This window comes from Pelecanus crispus, chromosome 3 (genome assembly GCF_030463565.1).
Source record: "Pelecanus crispus isolate bPelCri1 chromosome 3, bPelCri1.pri, whole genome shotgun sequence".
Taxonomy (NCBI): domain Eukaryota; kingdom Metazoa; phylum Chordata; class Aves; order Pelecaniformes; family Pelecanidae; genus Pelecanus; species Pelecanus crispus.
Genome location: NC_134645.1, coordinates 48,227,921 through 48,247,968, shown reverse-complemented (window position 1 = coordinate 48,247,968; position 20,048 = coordinate 48,227,921). Strand labels below are relative to the sequence as shown.

At 40.3% G+C, this 20,048-nt stretch overlaps 1 protein-coding gene across 4 annotated transcripts; it reads left to right on the top strand.

The window, feature by feature from the left end:
* Positions 1-3,448: 3,448 nt before the first annotated feature.
* Positions 3,449-18,396, top strand: YIPF4 (Yip1 domain family member 4). 4 transcript variants are annotated; one of them, XR_012830964.1, is made up of 7 exons: positions 3,449-3,543; positions 7,185-7,338; positions 10,167-10,338; positions 12,535-12,612; positions 14,491-14,604; positions 16,376-16,491; positions 16,948-16,984. XR_012830964.1 is itself a non-coding variant. In XM_075708608.1 (6 exons), the coding sequence occupies exons 1-6, from the start codon at positions 3,459-3,461 to the stop codon at positions 17,083-17,085; spliced, it is 741 nt and encodes a 246-aa protein (XP_075564723.1). In that variant the 5' UTR covers positions 3,449-3,458; the 3' UTR covers positions 17,086-18,396. The 4 variants fall into 4 exon arrangements, 3 of the variants coding, with proteins under 3 accessions (XP_075564723.1, XP_075564724.1, XP_075564725.1); XM_075708608.1 differs by lacking the exon at positions 16,376-16,491 and having other exon boundaries at positions 16,948-18,396; XM_075708609.1 differs by lacking the exons at positions 12,535-12,612; positions 16,376-16,491 and having other exon boundaries at positions 16,948-18,396.
* The last annotated feature ends 1,652 nt before the right edge of the window (positions 18,397-20,048 follow it).

Here is a 20,048-nt window from a genome sequence, read left to right as displayed (position 1 = left end):
ACCCTAGACGCAAATGCAAAAGCCATTTCTAAGTGGATGATTTACACAATCAGCATAAAGATTAGCCTGATCTGATATTACTCTAAGACATTAGGAATAAAACTCCCCAGCAACTCTGCCTACTTCCCCTGTCACAGCAGTTCGCTCCAGACTTCCCCCAAGAAATCAGAAGACTCTTAACACGAATGGTTCTGACTTCCTTTTCACACAGTAAATATTACAAAATGTTACAGTAAATTTACATACAGCATGATTCTTGTACTAAAACTGAAATTAAACAGGAGCCCTTCCTAAGATAACCATTTGCAGACAGATTGTATTTGTGGCTGTCCGACAAGGCATTTGTATGCAGCACAGCTTACTACCGCCTTTTTAAATACCTCCTTTCCCTTTTTCCTTTCCCAGACTACTATACAGTAAGCCAGAGCGCAAGCAAATTGTCCCACTGGTAGTAGGAGTGAAGCCAGCACTTGCAAACAGTTAAGATACACAGAAGGTTGGTTATGTGCAAAGAGCTACAAGACAACCTAAACTTCAGCAGACCAACTGGAACACTTTAGGATTCCTCGCATTTTTACGTGTAGTCTGGGCCTTAATCAATGAAGGTCATTTCTAAAGTGCACAGAAAGGGAAAATGCATAAAATGCTGAGAAAACTAGTAGCAGCATCTGGTGAAACAGGCCACTCAACTGGTTTTGAAGGCTTTTTTCTTTCAGAATCCCACCCTGAACTGAAACCCTGGACAAGGTCTGATCTGCCAAAAGCAGTGCTAGAGTGCCCTCCGCTGGCACCGCCCAGGCAAGGGACAACCGGTGGCTCACTTGCCGAGCCTGAAGGGGAAGGGAAGGGGGCTGAAGGGAGGGGGAGGACAGCCAAAATCTTAATATTTGCGCAAATGCTGAGAAAAATCCAGAGTGCCTGGATCAGGTGTGTTTCTCGATCCTTCACTGCTTCCTGGTTCCTGATTCTTCAAAGCATAGACCACAACCAGAGCCATCGTGCTGGTCCTCTTATTATAACAGGGACTGGCAACAGCATCTCAATCGTATTATTTTACAGCTTCTTTAGTAGTACATAGGTCCCTCCGGAAAAACATGCTTCACAGCACTATCATCGACCAGATCATGGACAGACCATTTGGTGATGCTTTGCAGGTTATCCGACTGGATATTAGGAAGCATTTCTTGACCGAGAGGGTGGTCAGATGCTGGAACAGGCTTCCTAGAGAGGTGGTCGATGCCCCAAGCCTGTCAGTGTTTAAGAGGCATTTGGACAATGCCCTTAATAACATGCTTTTTAACCTTTGGTCAGCCTGAAGTGGTCAGGCAGTTAGACTAGACGATCGTTGTAGGTCCCAGCCAACTGAAAGTATCCTCGTCTAGTCTAGTCTAGTCTATGCATCACAGTCGCTGCTAGCAAGGCTTGGTAAAGGGGCTATCTTGGATGCAGCAGCTTAAACCGTGGGAGGAGTTTTTGGATATGCTACTCCATTTTATTTATGAACTAAAAAGGCAGCCATTCTGGAGTGTATGCAATGTGCTGCATTCTACATCTGATTTGTGACTATGCCAGATTTCCTCCTAGACCAGGCAATTGCAGGACAGCAGTCCAGAAACCTCAGAACTGCAGGGGACTACCGAGTATACCATTAATATACTGGGGCCTGGCATATCTTAAAAAATACCATGAAAACCACATCTAGATACTGAGAGAGCGCAAAGCTAAAAGAGTGAGAGGGGAGAAAAAAGGATGTAGGGTAACAGAACAGATTTAGGATTGTACATGGAAAACAATTAGCCAAAGGGTTGCAGATGACCATGATGATACTGAGGGGGTGAAGCCATATACAATAACGCTGGAGAGTAAAGATCACAGAATCATAGAATCGTTGAGGTTGGAAAAGACCTTTAAGATCACCCAGTCCAACCATTAACCTAACATTACCAAGTCCACCACTAAACCAATTAAGGGTAGAGTAGCAATTTCATGTTTCCTGGCTTGGTGGCTGGATTATTTTCAATGAAAGTAAAAACTAGGAATCATTAATATTGGAAATGGAGGCATATTCTTCTGAACAGTCAAAAGGAAGGATGCAATTTTTCATATCCATCATGGAAGGAAAATATTTGGGATGATGCTTTTATTCCACAAAGAAAAACAAAAGTTATTTTTAAAAGGCTGAGTATTTGTCAGCAAATTTTTTGATACTGAAAGTTCAAAATACTCTTTTTAGCAGTATGCAGGAAGCAGATTACATGGGTCAAGCAGCATACAGAAACATGAGGAAAATATCTCATTATGAAGTGAGAAGCAGATTAACGATTAAACACGGTAACAGGCAGATGGTAGGTGCAGGCAGGCAGAGGGCATTGGCGATGCGGACAAAAAACTTGTAAAAGAAAACCAGGGGAACTGTTGGAGATGGCGCTGAGGTGGTAAACCTGTCGTCCCACGGTGCTGCAGGTGCCGAATTTCTGCCACCAGCCTTCAGATCAGTTCTGGGAGGTCAGACTGGACTAAAACATCTGGCCTCACGTCTTGACCACTGCGCACCACGACGACAGCGGCTCTTTCACCGAAGCAGCCAGCAGGGACAGAGCTGCCCCAGTCGTTCTCCAGAGCCTCTAGTGCACGGGGGCCGTTTCTCTTCGTTCGTAGGGTCTTGCAACCGGCCTTCCATGAGAAGCATTTGCTCGAGGAATACTTTTTGGGGGGAAGAGGGAGGAGCTTTGAAAGTAGTGCATTTCCCGGAGCTACCTGTTGGCGTTTAAGTACCGTGCGGACCCGGTACACCGGTCACCCGCACGTCTCGGCAGGTAACCAGCACACGGCAGTAGCAAGGGCGCACGTTCAGGAGCCGGCAACCGGTGGGGATTGACCCCTGGGCTGCAGCCCCAGCCCGCCCCCAGCCCACCAGCCCCTCTGCGCGCCGCCAAGGGGCCTGGGCGCGGCGCGGCGCCGCCGGGCGCTCCCCGGGACGGGTGCACGGCAGCGGGGCAAAGCCCCGAGCGGCGGGCCGGCCTGCTGCGCGGGGCCAGGGGGCGGGCATCGTCCCCGGGGGACCAGGGCTACTGGGCGGGCACAAGCCGCCCAGTCGGCCGGATGATGACGCAAGCCCTCAACGGGCGGAGAGAGACACCACGAGCACGCCCCCAGCTGCTGCGTCGTGCCTCGTCCAGTCAAGAGGAGCTTTATACCGGAGTCGAAATGACCTCACTCCCCGAGACAGCGCCGGGGAGCCAGTCAGCATTGGCCCTGCGGCAACCAATGGCGGGGCGCGTTGCAAGCAGCCAATCGGAGGGGCGGTGTCGCTTGTTGTTGCCCCGTGAGGCGGCTGCGCCGTGGGCGTCGGGTGCCGGCCGCCGCCGCAGGAGGGACGCGGGGAGGCCCCAGGCCCTGGTGCCCGCTCGCCTCTCGCTGCCCGCACCGGCCCCGCAGCCCCCGCGGAGGGCGGGGAGATGCAGCCCCCGGGCCCTCAGCAGCCGCCGCTCTTTGCGCCCAGCAGCGGGGACTTCACCTTTGTCTCCTCGGCAGACGCCGAAGGTGAGCGCGGGGCCGCCGTCGGGGCCGCTCTCGCTTTCCCGAGAGAAGGGCTCGGCCAGGCCCCGGGGGAGCGGGCGGCTCCCGTGCCGCTGAGGCAAGAGGTGCCTTCCTCGCCCTCCCGCCCCCCCCCCCCCCGCCTCCGAGGTTGGTGGCGTGGCTGGAGGCGGAGCGGGGTGGCTGAGGTGGCCGCGGCGGCCGCCGGCCTCGGGCCGGAGCTCGGCTGCAGCCGGGTGCCGGGAGCGGCGCTGGGGCGGGGGGCGGGTGCGGGCAGCGCTTTATCGGCGGGGCGGAAGCAGCCGCGTGGCAGAGCCGGCCGCGGTGCGGCGGAGCTGGGGCTCTCTGAGGGCCGTAATGGAGGTTGTGCCCGGCGAATCGTGACAAGCGCTGTCACAGACCGCTCCTCGGTCCCGCGTTGCTGGAAGCGCAGTCTGGTGTCTGTTGAAGATTGTACCGCGTGTTTGCGTTCGCTGTAGTGCTGTGCCAAAGTCTCGGTGCCGTGTCTCATTTCAGCACAGTAATGAGGGGGAGAAAGAAGCCCTGCGTGTAGTTTAGGGGGTGAAGCGTGGCCGGCTGCCTAACTTGCCACACGAACAGCTGTGGTGTACCAGCGTGCTGTGAAGATCTGCCTTCAGACTGTGAAAATGAACCTACATGAGTCAGTGTTGTGCTAACTTCTTTTGATGCAGAATGACCTTTTGGGCTTTACCCATTTAAACAACAAGTATTCTACTTTATGTGTGTATTTAGTTACTGTTGTAATTTTGGGTAGGGAATCATGTAAATCCTGACTCATGTGCCCCACCCTGGAAAAGAATTATTCAAGTGGAAAAACTACTGTAGAATGCCTGTTCTTTGGTGAGCTTCCCAGTCCTTCTGACAAGGAATACTAAGCAACAGGTACAATCTCGGCTTTGTGTTTTTGTTGTTGTTGCTTGTTTGTTTTGTTTTTCTTCTCCACCTTAGCCTGAAAAAGGATCCACATACCTCTGAACGGAAACTCTCTGGATTACCGCTTGAAGTATTTGTTGAGCAATGCTGAACCCAATCCAATACAGCCACCTTTCCAATAGGATGTGTTGAATTGGACTCAGCTCTGTGTTCTTTAGGAACACAAGCAAGGCGTGCTCTCCTGCCTGTTCAAATGTAGTCCTGTCTGGAAAATGCTGCATAGACCTACCCTAACAAACGAAAACATAAACAAAATTAAACAACTTGATATTTCTAAGTTAAGATACTGCATGTTGCAATATAATTTCTATCTGTTTCCCAAATCTTGATCCATATGAAAAAGGAAAGTATAAGTTGCTTTATTTTCCCATCTTATTTCCATGAGAGGTAGGAGCTGTTTGTGGGAAAGAACATTGGAGAGGTGGTCCCAATTAAGTGGACAGATACGGTATAAAGAACAGACTGTTTGGGTTTGGGTTTTTTTTTACCTCGTACTGCTTTTTCAAACTTGAGAGGAAAGACTGTCTTGAAAGCTAGTTTTCCACAATGCCTGGTTGAAATAAGGCGTGTGAGATACCTCAGTTTTTCTTCTGTGGTGTTCTGCCTGAGACAGTAGCTGTGAAAGCACCCTAACTCTTGCTAGCAGGCATCAGAACCATCAATTCTTGGCAGATCTTCAGCGCTCAGTGGCCTCCTGTTAACCAACCTCATTCAAAGCAGTCTGTAGAAGAGGGGGTGGCAGATTCTTTTTTCCTTGGTTTCTGCAGCTTTATGTCCCACCTGAGATATTCTGCAAAATAGACTTAAGATCGTTAATAGGCTTCATAATTAAAAAATGTGGTTGTAGGCATTCACCAATCATCGACTTCTGAAAGGAGTCTTCATAAGTAAGACTTGTGTACGAGTTTCCCTGCCTCAGGATGGACTGTGTACGAGTTTCCCTGCCTCAGGATGGACTGTCACCTGTTGCTGTGAAAGGAGAAATAAATGGCTGGTTGGACTGTTATATTTGCTTGTTCTGACGGCCACATCTGTGCACAAAGTGTAGCAAGAACCTCTCCTTGCAAAGCAGTGTTACCTGGTAGGATAAACAAATCCTTTTAAATGACAAAAGGGTCACAGTGACAATAGAAGACTTCTGAGGCTTTCTCTACCTTGATGCCCAGGCATTAAGAACACATTTTTCTTTTTTCCTCCCTCTGTAAACAGCAGAAGGTGGCTTTGCTTGTGTCTGGTGAGAACAGTGTATGTGTGCCGATACGTACAGGAGCAAAGAGAAATTGCTTCTTTAAGTTACAGTGATCTTTACAAGGATCCTGTGCAGATGGTGTTCCAAGAATCAAAGCAATGGATCATTAACTCTCATGATTATGAAATGGTTGAAAAGCATTTATGCAGAAGCTTAAATTTAAGCTAGAGTGGCCTAGCAAGCTGCTTCAGGAAGGAGAATTCTGTTAAATTAATTGTGATACTGAGTGGTCAGTGAACACTTCAGACATGCTGGTTGAAGACTGTGTGAGATTCTGTCACTGTACAATTTTTTTTTCTATAAAACTACATTGCATTTTGATAGAAGGTCTCGCAAATGTAATCTACAAATATGGCCTGACTTGCCTCTGTGAGCATGTGTTTCAGAAATACTTGCTATAGCTAGTTTTTTTGGGAAATTTGTGCCTAGGAGCTTTTTTTGTGTGAAGAACACACAACAATGGAAAGGCAAAATAAGATTTTCTTTGGTGAAGCAATAATGTGGTGGATGAGAAGAGGGGTTTTGTCTCTCAATATAAAACAAAGGTTTGTACAAAAAACTTACATGTTTCTGTTTGGATTTTTCCTTTTTAGCAAATAATGGAAATTCATCCTTTACTAAAGGAATAATTGTTCCCCTCTTCTGTAATTTTTTCTTTCTTCAAGTTGCTTTGTATATTTTCAGTTACTATTTTGTATTTTTCATTTGTATATAACTGAATACAATGAGAGAATAAAATTAATATTGGTGACTTTGACATGGCCAGAACGTACATAAATTGCTCTTTGTTTTGTTTAGTATTGTGGCAGAGCAAGGTCATAGTGTATTGAAGAGAACTCCGTGTACCTCTTCTTACTGGCTGGAGCCTAAGGATCTCTGATAGTATTCTTTTTCTAACAGTTTTACCTGTATTAAAGGCAGGCTACAAAAGAAAACATCTACAAGTGTTTTCCTTTCATGAAAAATTGCATATAAAAGCAGATAATGGCTTTGGCTGAAAAAATGCCACCGTGCAGGAACGGGCTCCAAAAGAGGTACAGTATGGTCAGCAAAGAAACAGTAGATAATCCACAACTTAGAGTGTGATGGCACTTTCATTAGTAAACTCCTTTTATACCTTTAAATATTTGATAATAAAGCACAAATTGAAGCCTTTCTGTCATACCCTAACACTGTGTTATCAAAACAAGAGTTCCATCTAGAAGCTAAAAGTTGGTAGTTTGACACATAAACCAACATTGTTACTATTGCACTAAACCAGAAGTACTCTTTCAAATTATGTATCTGTTAAAGTATAATTTTATTCTATAACTTTGAATATTTCACAGCGATGACCAGCACATGTAGCTTTATATATCTGTTGTTTATCTTCCAGTACTTTTGAAATCAGATGGCTTTTGGCAAGACATAAAAAGGTGTGTCTTTCTCTCCCTTTTTCTCTAAGATCTTAGTGGCTCCATAACAACTCCAGATGTTAAGCTAAATCTTGGAGGAGAATTCATCAAAGAATCTACTGCAACTACATTCCTAAGACAGAGAGGGTATGGCTGGCTTCTGGAAGTGGAAGATGATGACCCAGAAGATAACAAGCCACTCCTGTATGTCATAATTATTTTTGTGTATCTATCTTTATTAGCTGTGTAGGAAAAACAAACAACATGTAGCCTCTCAAGTTGTCCCACAGCCTTTTGCTGTGACTAGAATTCTCTTTGACAAATTGCTTGACCAATGGGTGTTTTCTGGAATGAAAACATTATGTTTCTCATTATGGGTTTTATTTTTAGTGTAAAAGAGAGGCTTGTTATTCACTGTGGGGGAGGAAGGAAGGAGAAAGTAAAATCCAATTTTGTTAATCTCTATAAAGTTTTTATGGCTTTTCCACTCTTACCTGTTGATCTCGTAAAGGTTTAAAAAATTAGGTTGTATTCTTTCTGTCTCTTGTGCTGATGTTGCGAGTTTCTTAGTGCTGTCAAAGAATCGGAGGATAAGACAATCCTGTGGAAAGATTCACATTAAGTAAATCTAAGTAAATTCTGTCAGTTACTCTGAAGTAAATGCATTGTGAATCATGCTTATTACAGTAGGGATGCTAGAAGCAAGGTAGCAGAAACTTTATAATCTTTGATGCGATCTTATATTATAAAGCTAGGTTAAAGAGGTGTTAGTGTTGAAAGACGAAAATGTCCTTAAAACTGAAAATCTCTGCATCCCTTGTTCTGTTCACAGAAACGTGGTTGGCTGAAGAAAGTTTGTATCTTAAGGTTACTACACTGTGAGTCAGGCAGCCTGGGTCTTAGTCCTTGTTCTGCACCTAAGCAACTTCATTCTCAGTGTCTCAGTGTTTTCCTGTGTAAATTAAAGATAATGATGCTTTAAAAAAATGGAGTGAGCAGGAGAGTACTCTGGAGAATTCAAATGAGAGTGGTGGGAGAGAACAGATGTCTGGAGAGCTTAATAATGAAACTACTACTTGAAAAGTACTTTAAATTAAAGTGTGCAGAAGTAGCTCCTTGTGTGACTAGGTCTGTTCTGTAAACCTCTAACTTTTAATTAAGAAACAGAGTGGAGTACTGAGGTGACAACATAGGAATTCCCTCTTTTGTGTAACTTTTTACACCACAAAAACCAAGCTTGTGATTCAAATACAGCTAGGTGTTCTAAGCTGCCGATTGCTGGAAGTGAGGAGAACATGCCAAGGAAATGATCAGTTTGTGCCAAAGAGGATGAATATAATCATCCTAACAGAGAAAACCTTAATCTGACTTCCATATAGCAGTTTTTATGCAGTTCTGATTATTCCCAGAACATGTGCTGTAATGAAGCCTTGTATCTTGAATTCTACTAAGGGTTTAAAGAATAGCAGCCAGCTAAGGGAAGTTGACCAATGCGGTACCACTATGCAAGCATTTTCTTCAATAGAATGAGATTTTTTTTTTTGTTTCTTTCTTGTTGGGCAGCCTTACTCCAGACACTTGCTTCCTGTTACAGCTACCATCACTTAGGTGAGATAGCTGTTGGCTTCATGTGAAAGACAGTTTATTCACATGAGAAACTGTCAGAAGCCCTAGGTGATGGCAAACAGGAAATATTTGTGTTACACAATCTTCAGAGTAAAATACAGGAATGCTACATCCTGTTCAGATAAATGGAGGAAAAAGAGATGCTTCTAGTCTACTCCTTAGATTCAGGGATGTGTTAAAGAACAATTTTTGTTATTTATTCACAGGTTAGTAATACCAGTTCTGAAATAGCTTCAGTAATAGCAATCCTGAAATTCCTTGAGAGACTCAATGAGCAGTATTTAATTTTTTTTTTTAAGAGAAATTGTGGTGAAGCATGTCTTTGTGTTTATTTCTTGCTTCAGCTTTTCTGAGGAAAAAGCCATAAATCAAAGCCTTGTACAAAACTTTCATAAACAGACTTAGGATATGATTCTACATTTTTCTCCGCTGTGCTCTTAAATGTAGAGCAGAGGGTTATCTGCTGGGAAGTCTCTTGCAACTCTTCCGAGCTCCTCAGTCATGACCGTGTAAGGAAAACACTAGTGTACAGTTTTGTCTTAAGCTTCCACACATAAACTTAAAAGAAGTAGAATTGCCCATTACTTGGAAAGTCTGCTTCCTTCCCCTTATGCTAGGACAAGCAGGACAACATGTACCAGTTTATTCTTCTGCATAGGAAGCTCTTTTCTGGTCAACTTGTAGCTGCTTACAGACAGTTTGTAGCAGGGAGCAGAAAAGGCAATTAGGGAAGAGCATGATCTGTTGATAGAATTTATTGCTAGTTTAATTGGCTTTTATTTTTACCCATATTGGAAACAAGCCAGTAATTAAACAATTGGCATAAACTGGTCTGCTGAAAACTACTGTTGTTGAAGCAAGTTAAACCCCATTTTATTTAAAAAAAATTCTTTTTACTTGATGTATTTTGAATGGTTTAGGATTAGTGAATGTAAAGGTATTCTTTCTTGTAGAATTTGGGAAAAAAATGTTTCCATAATCAGCATGCTTATGGCAAACTGCTCAGCATAGGAATACACAGACATCCTACTTTTGTGTATGCATGTCTTTAAGTAGTTACAGTGGTATGAATGTTTCATGTGTTCCCGCATGTCAGAAAATAGATCTACTGTCTTAATGTAGACTGTTAGGGTATGTTGTGTATGTTTTCTGTTCTCAGTCATGTAATTGATTTTTGAATAATTAAATATATCTAACTGTGTCACACCGGTTACTGAATGCAGGATGAAGGTATGGTGTTGCTTTGTGGATGAACTGTTCCTTTGTTAGTCATGGCTTCAAGAAAGCCTTATTGGTGACAGGAGGCTTGCTCTATACACCTACTGTTTGCCCCCTAACTCACTTTTTTTTATGCTCCATTTCATTACTGTGGTGTACAGTAATGCTCTCCTGCTTTACAATTTCAGGGAAGAACTCGACATTGATCTGAAAGATATTTACTACAAAATTCGATGTGTGCTGATGCCTATGCCATCTCTTGGGTTTAATAGGCAGGTCGTGAGAGACAATCCAGACTTTTGGGGTCCTCTGGCAGTTGTCCTCTTCTTCTCAATGATTTCCTTATATGGACAATTTAAGGTAGGTATAAGCCTTCTACCTAAAAAGAAATCGTAACTAAATTTGGGGGCATGATTGCTAAGCAATTTGCATTCTTACATAAGTAGAAAGTCTTTTCCTCACACACTAATGCGGAGCATTTCAAATGCTGTTTCTCAAGTTAATATGTAGAAAGACAGCAGTAAGAAATGTGTTAGATAGCCCACGGATAAGTTAATCATGATGAAATGTCAGGTTTGTTTTTATACGGTAAAACAAAGGAAAGATGTGGTTTCTAGAGGAAACAGATTGATACTAATGGGTTTATAGCTGTATTAGTGAATCTTTCCATTTTAATTGTGACCTTTTGTTTATGTTTTTATTAGAAAAAAAAATGTTACCAAAGAACATTTGTTTGGATGCCATGAATTTTAATTTCCTGACAAATAAAGCTCCTTGTTCAATTCATATGGTATCACCACTGTTACCTGGTATATTTAATCTTCATTAGTGCCATTTACTATTTTGTCCTCCCTGCTCAATTACAATCAAATAACTTTCCTCTGGTCAATAGACTTTTTCCATGATTCCTTTTGAATTCTAGGGTGAATAGCTATTCAGAAGCACTGTGCAGATTTAATTGGCCTCCATAAACAGTTAGCTTTTTTTCTTTACATTCAGATTGAAATAGAGAAGTGGTATCATTTATAGTCACAACTTGAATATGAGCCTAGGTGATCGTGCTTCAGAAATCTTTATGACTATATGTGTAGTTACAGTTTTAAATACAACGTGGTATAGCACTAAGCCATATGCAAAATAACAAAATGTGCTTATGCAAGGATTTTTGTGAATGGTGAGATAAAATCATTTCCTTTGCGACTTCTGGCTTCCATATGGTGTACCAAATGCTAAGAACTCACTCTCGGTATCTTGTTTCTATGAGACTTGAAGTGAGTAGTATTATTCAAGTGGACCACTTAGCTGTCTCCTAGACAAAGCAAGGACCATTCCTTGATCCCATGACAGATAAACTACCTTCTGCAGTTTGTGTACCTACTGTACATGAACACTAGGTCTAACATTTCTTAGGAACAGTAGATTTACTCTGTAAGAAGTAAGAGTGTTGTATACGTGTGAGGAGGGAAAGCTAGTAGCTAGCAACAAGATGACTAGACTAGATGAACTGAATGGTGGGCTGTAAGCTGGAGAGAGACGAGCACTCCTGCTCTGAGACTTTAATTGGGCCCTCTTTTAGACAGTGGAAGAAAGGAGGAAGTAAAAGGAGGCCATGCACTATTTTCACAAATAGCATAAAGCCGTTATATTTATCTTAATTTTTTGAAGTGGTGCTGTGATTTTTTTACCTGTTTCTAAATTTAAAGAAAAATCATCCCCTATTTGATGATTCTTCTGTGAATCTGGAACTTTTAATTAAGCAAAAAAATTGAATTGAGTACTAGCTTCTTTTTTAAGTGCAGCTGTTGTACACTTGGAATTACAGAGGCTGGACTGATCTTGTTGTTTCCCTCTAAAAAAGGTATTTCAAAAGGGAGAGCTTCACTTCTAATCCTCCCAGTGCCTCAATTCCAAGAATAGCTAAGTTACTTTGAAGGTTCTGTTAAGCCGGAGAATGATTCTAAGATTTCCTCTTCAGTTTAAGAGCAGACCAATGAAAGAAGCAAGAAAAAATAATTACAGACTTCGTCCCGGGAGTCTGGGGCTGTTTCTTAAGCGGTAATCATCATCAAGTTCTACTGAGAGTTAAAGTCCTATGTCGTCTTCTGAGCATTCTCAGATTGAGTAAAGAATAAAGTGGTGTCTTTATAGATGAAAGAAGTGGAATTCCAACTCCTTGTATTGGTTGGGCAGACTTTTAAAAACTGAGCCCACCTTCTGTAATAGGCAGGATGTGAAGATGTTTAGCTAGGGTGGTCTTAGCTTCAGTTTTAACTAAACCTTTCCTACTCTGATACAATATTACAGTACTCACAAAACACATTGTATGTGCGTTCCATGTTCACCAAACTTACCATTACTGTGATTCTGTAAATGTAACCTCTGAGTTTTATTCTCAAGTTGCACGGTGATACTAAGTAAAACTATCCTTGCCACAATTCAGAATTCAGTTTTGCATAATAAAGTCCTTGACTGCAGTGAAAGTGATTAATAGAAATGAGTTTTCCTTTCTCACAATGAAAATGATTAATATAAATGAATTGTTCTTTATCTCTTAAGGTTGTTTCTTGGATTATAACTATTTGGATATTTGGATCCTTGACAATTTTTTTACTGGCCAGGGTTCTTGGAGGAGAAGTAAGTACTTGTATGTGAAAAGGATGTAGAGGGAGGTAATATAAAGTCTCTTGACTACATTTTTCAGTAGTAGTTGGGTTTTCTTGGTGCTTGGCTTTGGACCTTGTAGCCAGCTAAGAATGGATGCAGTTGGTAAGTGTAACATCTACATTTCAGGTTCTTGGCCTCCAAAATAAAATCCACAATAGAGGTGGTTAGCTAATCTTTCTGTGTGATGGATGGTGTGCTGGATGTGATAAACAATCTGGAAATTTGTGCTGTGCATCTCGCATTCTAACAGGTGCCTGTGATCCAGAACAAGTCCATTCTTGAGGGACGAGTGCTTTCCATTTTTCGGTCACTGAGCTAAATGGGATCCTTTCTCCTCCTTTGCACTGCTCTTGCACTGTCCTTTATTTAAACTTTTTTTTTTCCCTTAAATGGGGCTAACGTCAGTTGTATAATGTCCTTGTGGGTAGAGCACCTACCGGTGTTTGTTTTCATCCTTGGCCTGATGCAATTCAGACCCATTAAAGGATGAAAGTCCGTGCATGTTCAACTGCAAAGGCAGTTGAAATTCTGGCCTACATCCCTCCCTCCAGCTGCGTGCTCCAGCAGGGTTGGAATAGCTATTTGAGCTGTTTACAGATTGAGCCACTAAGCGATTCAGGTGTAAACAACAGAAAGTGACTTACAGCAAGGCTCACAGACAACTATAGCGGAATGTTCAGGAGGGTAGAAACTTCTTAAAATGGCTCTGCAGCATAAAATGCATTGAACTGTGTTGTGAAGAATTACATATTCAGTGATACTTGATTTTTATATTTTTACTATGCATCTTGCATTGATGATGAACTACTGTTACAGACTTCCTACATTATTTACATTTACTTTCATTTTCTTAGATTTTCCTTTTAATCATAATTGCTAGAGTCTTCTTCTGTGAACACTGTTGTGAAAGAAAAAGCTGTTATAAATGTGGTTGCATGGGTTTTCTGCATACCAGCATGATCCAAATGCCCTTAAATCAATCTGTTTTGTGGCTCAAAATGTGAAATTATCAGAATGTATAAACTAGGGAGGAAGTATAGGTCTGCACAGATCACTGTGAAGGATCAACGGCCACAAGAGATTGTTTTCAAGATGGTCAGTCATCTCGCCACTGTTTTTCCTGTTAAATCCAAGAAGCCTAGCTGGGCCCAGCAACGTTTCAAACCATAGCAGGGGCAAATCAGACTTTTTAATACCTATGAAGCTAAAAACAGTTATGGAAATACTTTGCATAAATCTGTTTAAGATAGTCATAATAAATTTAAACTGGAAATCAGAAGATTTCTGTGCCTTACAGGGATCAGGTTCTAGGTCTTCCACTGACGCCAAAAGCATTAATATACTTTATTCATGTATTTGTGTATAATGGATATGAGTATATTAATGCAGAAAATTCTATCTTTGCTGCTTGTGACAGCCAGGGCTACAGCTGGTGACCGAGAGGTCTGTTGCAGTTCTGTGCTCCTGGGTATCATGTGTACACTCCATGGAGAGTGGCAGTTGAGAACCACTTAAGGCAGAACATGAAAATGTGAGGGGTGGCTGGAATTATGTATTTTAACCTGTGTAAATACTTCCCTTGGAAGTGATAAAATTGTCACTTACAGTGTTTAAAAAAAAAAAAAGACAAGACAACATATTTCTAAGACAACTGAATGATTAATTCCAAAATTCTAGTGGGTAGCGTACAAGAACAATTTTCATACTAGCAAGCTTCCTTTAGCTGAAATTTCATGAATACCTAACACATTATTATCGCTATTCATACTGATATAACAAGATCGAATTGTGTTTGGTGACAAAGATTGAGTAATAAAAAGCTTGGTTTTATGTGCTTGAAAATTTCAGGTTGCTTATGGCCAAGTTCTTGGTGTGATAGGATATTCCCTACTTCCCCTCATTGTCATAGCACCTGTACTTTTGGTGGTCGGATCATTTGAAGTTGTTTCTACCCTAATAAAAGTAAGTTCAGTATCATCTGTTGAGAATTGTTTACGGTTATTTTTAAGTTGCTTTCCTAAGGCTTCAAGTATTAGTCTGTTCAGGACAACATACTCGGAACTACAATGTGAGCTCTGTCATCCTTTTGTTTAGCATGGTGGACATGACTGCTAAGCGGATTCTGTTCTAAATGTTTCTTTTGAGCACGTGGGGATATACAGTACGGTTGCTATAACACCACCTGTTGTTACCAGGTTAGCTTCTGTTTAAGTATTTTGCTGTGCTACAACAGTTGCGTTAAAATAAATAGGATTATCATTTTGAGAAGAGGATGCATAATTAAACCTCAAAATGAAGAATGTGAGAATAAGCTGTTCTGTCCCTTCCCCCATCATCCAGTTTATTTTTAGTTACTGCAGCACGAATATGACGTTAGTCATTGTTCTGAGACCTTCCCATAGTGGTTGCAGTACAAAGCTCTCAATACCCTTTGCAGAGAAGGTGAGTATTGTTCGGATTTTACAGATGTGGAATATAAGGCACAAAGCAAGAATAACTTGCCTGATACCACCTGCTGTTGGACACCTTTTATGAAACTAGCAACGGTCCCCGATAGATCCCAGAACTACGTAACGTTCTTGAACACTTCCAGTACTTCCTAAAACCCTTTTAGGTAGCCTTTGAAGTTATTGCTGAACTTTTGGAAAGGCTGACTGAGAAAATTCTGTTACTAGCTGAGCTGTATGCTTTTTGAGTTCTTGTTCTGTTGATTTGATTGATTTCTGCCCTTTTAGCTTGCTGGTAAACAGTATAATTGAAGTACAACAAAAGTGTATGAGAAATAACAAAATTGCTGTGTTTGTGACTTGATAACTTGCAATTACTATTAAGTGATACAATCAGAAAGCAAATCATTAACTTGCCAGTTAACTAATATATAACTTGAAAATAAATATATGTTAATGAAACCTCTGTTACTTGATTACTACTAACAGTCTTACGTTAACTTCAGGGCGAATCTGTGCAAGGTTCTTACCTTTGCATCATTGATGTGAAAATGCAGGACAAGCCCCATATGGCCAAAACTATTTATGCTGTGACAAGTACTGCTTCTTGTGGCTGGAGAGCTCTGTGCTTGGGGAAGTCCTAAAGCTGGGGAACTTATAGTGAAATTCCAGTCACTTCTTTTCCAGTTGCAACTGGCAAAGTAAACTACTCGAGTAATGCACCTCAATTATTTTAATTGCTGCAATTATCCTAATGTAGCTTAGGGAATTGAGTCATGATCTTGATTGTCCTTCTTGTCCATCTCTGCAGTCCCAGGTTAGGCAGCAAAAACATAAGTGTGCAATTATGTGCAATTTTGGGGTGTTTTTTTGTTGTTTTTTGTGTTTTTTTCCAATGGCAGTTGAATAGCCCTCAAGGGGCTTCAGCTCCTCTGACAGAACTGTGGAAGAAGGTCTTTGCCGGGGTCCTATTTTGTCTGCCCTCTTTGGTCTTGTGTTTTGCAGAAGATTACAGTGTTTTTGCATGCCACTTGGTTTTAAGTATTTTTCCTTTTTTATTAATATTTAAGGTGCTGCTAGAGGATAATGTCTGATTCTTTTTGCTATAACCTTGTTTAGTTTGAGGTTTGAGTCAAGTTTGCTGACCTCAAGACTTTTTTTTTTTTTTAAGAAGTATGCATGCTAACTTCATATAACATAGTGGATATTCATAGGTAGTGTTACTTTCTACCAGTCTTTTAAACTGGAAGCAATATAGTTTTTGATAATGGATTGTATTTTGCCAGGCTTCTCACTGCACCTGAAAGGAATAGGAATATGAGGTTCAGTTACCTTGAGGTGGGGGCGTCATAATTAATTAAAGAAAAGCTTGTGAGCCAGATGAATCCTGAAATAAAAAATGGTAATTTAACCCTCTGGTCTATATTGTAGGAGGAAGAGTCAAGTATAGGAAAGGGAGGGGTTAATAGTTGGGGACAGTCAAGGTAGAAAGAAAAGTTATTAATCCAGTGACATTTCAGATTATCAGCGTATGCAAGCTTACAGCTTGCTCTATGGTATCTATGTGTCTTACATTAGAGAGAACATACTGTATGTAGATCCTTAGCTGCTCACTTCAATAAAAATGTCTCAAACAAAAATAACATGCCTATTTGCTAAATATTTCTCTAAACTTACATGAAAATGCATAGTATATTCTTTTTGTGTGTGTGCTTCTGTATATGTGGAATTCTTTCCCCCAAAATTTTTTTGGGGGGGATTTCTTTTTAATTATATTGAGAGAAGAACTGATTTTTATCTTGGTGTTTGGAGAGATTTTCTTGTGGGGTCAGCTAAGACTGTTCATCTTCTTTTTCAGTTGTTTGGAGTCTTTTGGGCTGCATACAGTGCTGCATCATTACTAGTTGGAGAAGAATTCAAGACCAAGAAACCCCTTCTAATTTATCCAATCTTTTTATTATACATTTATTTTCTGTCCTTGTACACTGGGGTGTGATCTAGCGGAAGATGTGGCCAGAAACCATATTTTATTCACTTGCAGACTGATAATGCTTAAGATTAAGGAGGCTGGAGATAATGCAAGTGACTGTTTTGTATCCAGTTGTCAAGATGTTTTAAGATCGAAGAGCATATTTGTGTATATTATTTAATGAAGCAATTGTAGCTATATAGATTTGTATCAAAGTTCCAGGTTTGTTTAAGACTCTCCAGATTTTAATGAACAAAATAAAAGAACCTTGCGTTTTTTAAGAAAGCATAGCAAAACCACAACTTGATACCTGTGCCAAAAGCACGAGGACCAGATTACTATATTCGAGGAGAAAAAAAAATGAGAAGTCAACTGTAACACTCTCAAAGTGCAATTTTTCTTTTGAGCTTAAACACAGCTGGCTTTTTTGGCACAGCAAATTCTGTAGATAATATATATTTATGAACCAGTCCTGATTGTTCACAGAATAGTCTGTATAATAAAGACATGAAGATACTACTTTTAATTTAGTGCCTCAATTACTTTGATTCGGCTATTGAGTTTTTATAAATTCCAGTTTGTTTTCAAAACATGTACATACTGTGTATTTTGTATCTATGGCTTGTGTGTAGCGCAAATATTCCTTGGTTAAGGATGTATATTGGGTTTTTAAAAAGTGAAGATACAAGTATTTGAAGTCTTCATTTACTACTCTGACCAAAGGAGCAAGATATTTACTGCGTGACATAATTAAAGTGCATATTTAGAGAATCAAATTATTTTACTTAAAAAGTATAAATTTACAGAGAAACAGGTGAACACCTTTCTCAACTGTAGTGCTGGCTTAATGTTGGAGAAAAAGATGAGCTATCAAATTTGTGTGGTCTTTAAACAATGTTATTTTATGATGACAAAATAAAAATAATGCTTCCCTAACTATGTTTTACAACATCTTGCTCTGTCTTGCTTTTAATAGCATGGTATTTAACATGCATCCATCTTTTTTTTGTCCCTGGTACTATCAATCCCTTGTAAAGAGAAATAAAAAAAGATTTCTAAGGCCAGATTCTCCCTTCCCTAAATAAGGCAGAATTACAGCCTTAGTAACATTACAGTCTTGCTAATTTTGACTATCCAAGGATTATGTAATAATGTGATGACATGTTAAATATTTCCTGTGTGCTGTGTTGATTGCTTATGTAATGGTCCTTATGGTAATGTTTCTTCGCAAGGGAAGTCCGCTGAAGTTCACTTTGCATGGTACTAACTTAGGCATTTGCAATCTTCAGTATTTAGTATTGCCAAATGGATCTTAAATTTCTTAGTAGGTTTTTTTTTTTTTTTGGTAACAAAGCATTCCTGGTGTCTTTTATGTTTTAATGCTGCAAATAAAACTCACCCATGATAAGGTAATAGTAAGGGCTGTCTTTGATCCCTGAAGGACATACTACTTTATCAGAACTGTAGTTTTTCAGCTTTTTAGACTCTGTAACTTGCCATTTTAGTAACTTATTTTTACCACTCATTAGTGATGCAAAATATATAAATTCCAACTCTACCACAAACCTTTAGCTTATTCAGTCTGCTTTTCTGGTGATGCTTGTGTTAGTTTTAAACAGAACTACTTCAAGTTGATGCTGGACATAAATAGTAATACTCTAGCTTGTAACACATTAAAGGAGGAATAACTGGTAGAGTGATCGACTTTTCACCTAGTTTGAGTTCTGTAGAAATTCTGGTGGAATTACTGCAAGAGTCGTACTATATTGCACCAGCAGCTTAGTACTTATTTGCAAGTGTTTTGTGAGCATTCATACCACATTAAAAAAAAAAAAAGCAATTACAGTGTATTAAAAAAAAAAGCATGTTAGCTTTGGAATCTTGCATGATGATCTGGTCTTCTCTCTTTTTCATGACGTTTCTTTTTTAACAGGGATATCCAAGTAGTATTAGAAGACTCAATCCAGACCCTGTGCATACACGTTTAACTAACATCACCATAAACATTTAGGTTACTAGGCTGTCAGAGAGCTTTAAGCTTAGCTCCTCGTTGCATAGCTGCTCATTAGATGTCCATAATGGATACTGTGCATCTGAAATGACTACGAATATTCAAAGGATGCAAGAATGTTCTATTTAATCTCCAAATATCTTAATTTTCTCTATACTAATGTTCTGTGAAATTTATAGTTGCAATTTTAACTGTTCCTTTCCACAGACTTGGCACGTGTAATATGCAATGTAGATATGCACTTAACATAGTACATATTTTGTACACAATTGCAGATTTGCACCTTGTAATCTTAGTATCTCTAGGGTCACCTTTTGCATATGCTGTGCAAGAAATATGTACAAACAGCTCTCAAATGGTTCTGATAGTTTGTAATAACTTTGCATTCAACAAACTCATATTTTTAGATGAGGTATGTGTGTAAATACAAGATGTATTTTATAAAAATTTTGAATTAAACTTGTTTACAGAATGTATGAAGCTCATTTATATTTACTGAATTAAGACACATCTACATTCCTATGCATGCCATCAATTGCAAGCTTTGAGGCTATAAGTTTTTGTGATTGTATATACTACTTCTGTCTGTCAAAATTGGAAACTTGGAGCACATCCATCTAGCAAAAAGTTCCCTTTCCAAGATGCAACACCCATTTCAAGGTGAAGACATGGGTACCATACTCTCATAATGAGATGTGCTCTTTGGATGATCTTCTGTATAGAGCAACTAGACACGTACATGCATACACATCTTTCTTCCCCCTTCACATCAGACGTATTCTATTGTTTATCAGAAGAATGACACCTATTTGAAAAGTATGTGAAATCAATTGCTTGGATGAGGAGACAACAGCTTTAGATCTGCTTTAAGTTTTGTCACTACCATTACTGGTCTTTAATGTTTCACTTGAAGTAGTGAAGCATGCTTAGAAGCTGCTTATTTTGCTCTCAGGACAATTCTGATTAGCCTATGTGACAT